Source organism: Limulus polyphemus, unplaced genomic scaffold (genome assembly GCF_000517525.1).
Source record: "Limulus polyphemus unplaced genomic scaffold, Limulus_polyphemus-2.1.2 Scaffold3271, whole genome shotgun sequence".
NCBI classification, from domain to species: Eukaryota; Metazoa; Arthropoda; class Merostomata; order Xiphosura; family Limulidae; genus Limulus; species Limulus polyphemus.
Window position 1 is genome coordinate 132,688 of NW_013668881.1, and position 6,830 is coordinate 139,517.

The 6,830-nt window shown below is 33.7% G+C and overlaps 1 protein-coding gene across 1 annotated transcript in view; it reads right to left on the reverse strand.

Moving 5' to 3' along the window:
- Positions 1 to 5,333, reverse strand: part of LOC111088185 (hydrocephalus-inducing protein homolog) — a 75,984-nt gene extending 70,651 nt beyond the window's left edge. Inside the window, exons 1-3 of the mRNA XM_022397433.1 lie at positions 3,561 to 5,333; positions 1,615 to 1,716; positions 61 to 226 (exon numbers count right to left, since the gene is read on the reverse strand). Of these exons, the coding sequence (XP_022253141.1) occupies positions 61 to 226; positions 1,615 to 1,716; positions 3,561 to 5,333 (2,041 nt within the window). The remainder of the gene's footprint in view (positions 1 to 60; positions 227 to 1,614; positions 1,717 to 3,560) is intronic.
- Between the last annotated feature and the right edge of the window lie 1,497 nt (positions 5,334 to 6,830).

Consider the following 6,830-nt stretch of genomic DNA (forward strand, 5'->3'; position numbering starts at 1 on the left):
GTGAAGGAAATATCCAACACCAAATCAAAACTTCTACTAATAACTTTAAAATATCTTTACCTTTTGTGAAAGAAATATCCAACACCAAATCAAAAACATCTACTAAGAACTTTAAGATATCTTTACCTTTTGTGAAAGAGATATCCACTACCAAATCAAAAGCTTCTGCTTGTACAAGTATAGATTCTGTGTGAAGCACTCCTAGCAAACCTTCAGGATCACTAACCTGAGAAAAACAACAGGGTTGATATCATGCCCTTGACCTATCTTCTGACTTTTACCTCCCCACTTAATTTTTAAGCTTATTCAAATTAGAGCAATCTTTATGAAATTGTGCACTAAAATGGCTACAACACCTTACTATTTATGTATATGTTCTTTATAAATACCACATGCAGACTCTGTTAGTTTAATGAGATGATGATGAAGCAACAGATTTTGCCATCATTAGCTGTTGAAAAAAGGGTAACTGGTCCCAGGTAATGACTAAAAAACAGTGCTAAAGAATGGAGACAGAGGTCTCATGGTATCTGAGCAGTTCACATGATAGCCTGCCATTTACAATATGAGATAATCTTCAGCAACTGAGGTCTGATAAAGAGTCCATATTAAAGTAACTGATCAGAAGGAAACATCAAAGTCTTTGGATTTTTTTAGCATTTGAATTTGAGAAGAATAAAATGTTGCAGACAGTCCTACATCTTATAAAGAACTCCACTGTAAGTTAGAATGGTGTCTTCAGATCATAAAAACACACAGCATCTGAGACTATAAACAGAGAGCTGAATACTGTGAACTAATTATAACAATAAATATGTCAGTAGCATATAAATAACAATAGTGTCAACAGCATATAAATAATGTTGGTGTTAGTAGCATATAAATAACAATAGTGTCAGCAGCATATAAATAATGTTGGTGTTAGTAGCATATAAATAACAATAGTGTCAGATTGGTGTCAGCAGCATATAAATAATGTTGGTGTTAGTAGCATATAAATAATATTGGTGTTAGCAGCATATAAATAACAATAGTGTCAGCAGCATATAAATAATGTTGGTGTTAGTTTATTTATATGCTGTTGACACTATTGTTATTTATATGCTACTGACACTAACGTTATTTATATGCTGCTGACACTATTGTTATTTATATGCTACTAACACCAACAAGCATATAAATAACAATAGTGTCAGCAGCATATAAATAACGATAGTGTCAACAGCATATAAATAATGTTGGTGTTAGTAGCATATAAATAATGTTGGTGTCAGCAGCATATAAATGATATTGGTGTTAGTAGCATATAAATAATATTGGTGTTAGTAGTATATAAATAACAATAGTGTCAGTAGCATATAAGTAGCAATAGTGTCAGCAGCATATAAGTGACAATAGTGTCAGCAGCATATAAATAATATTGGTGTTAGTAGCATATAAATAACAATGGTGTCAGCAGCATATAAATAATGCTACAGCATATAAAGAATATTGGTGTCAGCAGCATATAAATAATATTAGTGTCAGTTGCATATAAATAATAATGGTGTCCTCACCATATAAAAGGACCCCATAGGGTGGAGCACTCTCTTTTCATATTTATTAAGTCAGTACCTGAGTCCTTACAGCTAACTCCAAAAGGCAGGTAGGAATTAAGCAGGAGAAAACCAAATTTTGAAAGTCCAGAAAAATGCAGACAACTCCTGCTAGCTTTCTCTAAACAAAGTTGAAGCCAGAAATAAAAAATATTCAGTCACTTGAAATGCTGAATTGTGACACTTTAAAAACTAAAACAACTTGTGGGACTATTGTAAAGACTTCAATGATGACAATATATTTGATATGTTAGTTTGTGTCCATTTTACTGTATATTCATAACTGGATATTCTTAAACTGTGAAAATTAAGATGAACTTGAAGTTGTTATGTACAGCAAAGATTTGGCATCTAAAATCTCATTCTGTTCTTAGCAAATACAGTAGTCATAGATGGGACTTAAGAATCTCAGGATTAATCAGAATAGCAGAGAAACAACTTTGTTAGGTTTTTAGTAGTAATAGTAGTAATGTAAATATGTAAACCCAGGATCATGTTCTAAGTTCACACATTACCAACTTCCTAGCTGATGATAGCCAATTAAAATATATCTATTGTTTTGTGTTACAGGGCTCCTGTTATCAGCAATAGTTAAGTAACCAAAGAAATGGCAAAAAGATTGAGAAAGAACCTTTAAACTATCAGTTTAGGAAGTACAAAAGCCCTCACCATTCACCAAGAACATTTCTTTTTACACCCCAGATCACAATGTCAATTAAATTGGGACAACATCTGTGAAGCATATAGCAAGAAGCTAACAAAATAACAAAAAGTGGCAAATTACCATCATCATCCATTTCTATCATTACTACCAGAACCATGTGACCACCACAACAGCCACTGTCAACAATGCCAATAAATGAATAGCTGTAATTGTAGTTGGGACCAGGAATGTACAAATGAGCAGGTCACATGACAACAAAATCTATGGTGAAACAGCATGTAATAGTAATACATTTTGTAGGTAGTTTGAAGCCACCAAAAATTAATCACTTTTAGGAAGGGTACATAACAGCTCTTTCTGATGCAAATATTCCTACACTTACACTCAGATCAGAGTTGTGTTCAGATTGGGGACTTAGAATTTCTAAGATATTACTTGTACTTAACGACATTACAAAACAAAAGAATATGGATTAAACTGGGGAACTAGGGCCATCAAAAATTGACCTGTAACAAATCATACCTGAACCATGTTATATAAAATATGGCATCTTATAACAGGTCAGTGGCAAAAGCTGTCCATGTGCCCCAAGCAACAGTACATAACATAATCAAGAAGGATCTCTGTCTGAAAAAGCAAAACAAGTCAGGTGTACACAAGTTATTTTCATGACATAGCCATTCATCAATCGTCACATACTTCACGCAGCTGTAGAGTGAAATGGGTACTCATGCTAGTCCATAGGAAGATAAATCAGTCAAGTTGCTTGATGCAGCACCTATGGACTTCTTTGCAATCAAACTGTTGAAAAGATGTTAGGAACCCATTGTCCTTGTACATTAGATGAATTATGTAAAGCACTAAGGGAGGAGTGGTGTACTTTGGACATGACAGCCTTATGATACAACCATTTGCAATTGAAACTATGCTGCAGGGCTATTGTCAAGACGCATGGTTGTCAGGAAGAACATGGCTAGACATGTAAAGATAGACTGTGCCAACATGGTGAGGCTCCAAAATCATTTTGATATAATGTATTCAGCCTCTGTATAAGACAATCCCTAAATAGTGAATAATGTTGTCAAAATAACATCACCCCTCTTATCTGTAAACTAGGTACATTACACAGCCATAAAAATACTAATTACGATGTAGTGTATAAAACTTAATAGCTGGCTGTGAGAAAGTATACACTATTATCTATCTATATGATATGAGCTCGATAATATGTAACTAAACATTTTAAAACTACATGTATTATAAAACATTAAACTCTTTTTTTTACAAGTCACATTTCTTACCTCCAATTTAATTTGTTTCTTGGAGACTATAACTGGAGCTAAAGCTCTAAAGAAGATTTTTACTGCATATGTGGAGAAACTGTTGATGATGCCTTCTGGAATGGGCACAATAAACTCACTTCCCAGAACTTCTAGACCATCTAACTTCCAAGACATTGAGAGAGGGCTGCTATTGGTAAGAACTATGGAATCAGCATGAGATCTGTATACTGGTAATTTTTCAAATGTAATAACTTTCTTGTCCAGGGCTAGTTCTGGAGAAATACCTAAACATGAAACTCTGAGTATTAGAGGTTCAGGGTTTTTTTTCACACAACACACAATGTTAGCTTCATGCAAACCTGCAAAGTGAGGTCTTGCATCTACTCTTACATAAGTAGGTTTGGAGAATATAACAATTTGATTTGGAGAAATAGAGAATGTTTCACATCCTTCCTTTTTACTGATGAAAAAATGCACTTCTACATCACTTAAACTACTACTCTTGAATGTGAGAGTTGAACTATTACCAGGATATTCTGTTTCCTTGCTAACTCCTTCTAAAAATGGTAAAGTGAACAATGGGCCAAAGTCAAAACACTTAGAAGAATCTTTATATGTTTGTTGAACTGTGCTCTTGCTAGCATGGGAGAAGATTTCTACATATATTGAAGGAAAACATGCGGTTCCATGACAATCTATCTGAAATACACCTTGAATTCCTATCAGTTCCAGGTGAAAAGTCTTCTGGAAACTCCCAGTAGTGTCAGATTGGAATCCCACAATAAGAGTTAATTCTGTATTGGGGTATAATACCCATCTGTGTGTAGACTGTTTCCTTGGTTCATCATGATCTTCCTGTGACACCCAATCTGGAAATGTGTGTAAAACACTCAAGTCTTTTCCAGCCCTAGGCATAACACTAGGTTGTCTAATGTGCAAAGCCTTGGACTTATCTTTTTTGGAGGTAGCTTTTTGATGCTGAGGGCTTGATCTCCAGTCTGTGGCTTGTAAATTTATGTCTTTTTCTTTGTTATCATATTCATCTTCAACTGGAGGAGCCACAAAGAAAAATGTGTCATTATACTCAAGAATTGTTTCCTCTGGAGGAATGGACAACACAGTAAACGTGGTAGATCTTGGAAAAGAAGGATTATTTGGAGATATATTCAAAGACTGTAACACTTCCTCTACAGATGGAAGCATTCCTGAAGAAAACAAAAGACTATGAAGAATGTGAAGGGGCAAGTAAGAAGGAACAATGATGTGTGGAACTCCTATAGTACTAAACTTCTGATCACTAGTCATCTCTGAGATTTGGCCCAGTTCATCCTTCAATGTTTCCTTCTCTTTTTCTTTCAGAGATTTTATTTTGCCCTGAACTGAACTTTCAGACCTGCTTCCAGATTTCAAATCAACAAGATTCTCTGCTTTCCGGTCCCAGGAAGCCAATATTTCTGATATTTGTTCAAAATTTTTCTGAAAGTAGTTGAGTGAGCTCTGTAATTTATCAGTATCCAATCCTACATGAGCTTCAGACGGGGCTTTTGAGGCTTTTCTGTCAACTGATATTTGATGTGTTTTAGAGTTAACTTCTCCTTTCTGGTGTTTTAGGGTGGTTTTGGAATTCTTTTCATTTTGACTCACATTCAATTTACTGTGTTTAAGTTTCATTTTAGATGAATGGTTGAGTACTGATTTTTTCTTTGATAAAATTACTGAGTCTACTTTATATCTTTGGTTACTTTCTTCTTTTTCTATGCTTCTTTTGTCTTCGTCTTGACTACTGGTCATGCAACAAAGGAGTCAGTAATCAAACAAATAGCACTTTATATGTTATTGTTGTTAGCTTCACTAATGTAGCTGTTCGTAACAACAATAACATATAAAGTAACAGCTACATTAGTGAAGCTAGTAACACCAAAACATATGCATAACTTGTTTGTTATATTTGATTTGATAATAAGAATACTGCATATTTAATAGTATTTAAACCTATTTTTAACACTGCAATTTTTTTCAGTAGATTAGGGTTATTTTAATTTACAGAGTGACTGTGGGGAAAATAGGGAGATTGTATATTTAGTTTTCATAGTTTTTAAAATTTTACAAACATACTTGTTTATCCACTTAATTCTTGACTTAATTGAATTAATCCTTTTGTATACATCAGCAGTTTCATCTTCATTCAGTAGATCTAAATCCTCTTCTCTCATCTCCTGTAGCTCCTTTAGTTCTATATTTAGGCTTTCAAGTGTTTCTGCATCTAGGTAACATTCAACCACTGGCTAATATTTACACAAATAAACGTAATGATAACAAGTACAAACACTGCATTAAAAAAAAATAGCCATTACAAACTTCACAGATAGAGACCACCCAACAATAATCACTGTTTTCTACATGATATCTGTTATATGTGTTACAAATCACAATTGTATTTAGAGTAACTTTACAGTACATCATAACCAACTATTGGTATAGACATAGGTAATATCTTCATGAAACATGTTACATCACGATCACCAATCATTGTTATATATATATATATTATACACAGGAAACCTGTTACATCACTGTATTATACATAATATTTACAGCAAACATGTTACATCAGTAACTGGTCATTGTTTTATACATAGTATTTACAGGAACCATGTTACATCAGTCACCAGTTATTGTTTTATAAATGATATTTACAGGAAACATGCTACATCACTGTCACCAGTCATAGTTTTATGCATAATATTTACAGAAAACATGCTACATCACTGTCACCAGTCATTGGTTTATACATAATATTTACAGGAAACATGCTACATCACTGTCACCAGTCATTGTTTTATACATAATATTTACAGGAAACATGCTACATCTCTGTCACCGGTCATTGTTTTATATACATAATATTTACAGGAAACATGCTACATCCCTGTTACCAGTCATTGTTTTATACATAATATTTACAGGAAACATGCTACATCCCTGTCACCAGTCATTGTTTTATACATAATATTTACAGGAAACATGCTACATCACTGTCACCAGTCATTGTTGTATATACATAATATTTACAGGAAACATGCTACATCCCTGTTACCAGTCATTGTTTTGTACATAGTATTTACAGGAAACATACTACATCACTGTCACCAGTCATTGGTTTATACATAATATTTACAGGAAACATACTACATCACTGTCACCAGTCATTGGTTTATACATAATATTTACAGGAAACATACTACATCACTGTCACCAGTCATTGGTTTATACATAATATTTACAGAA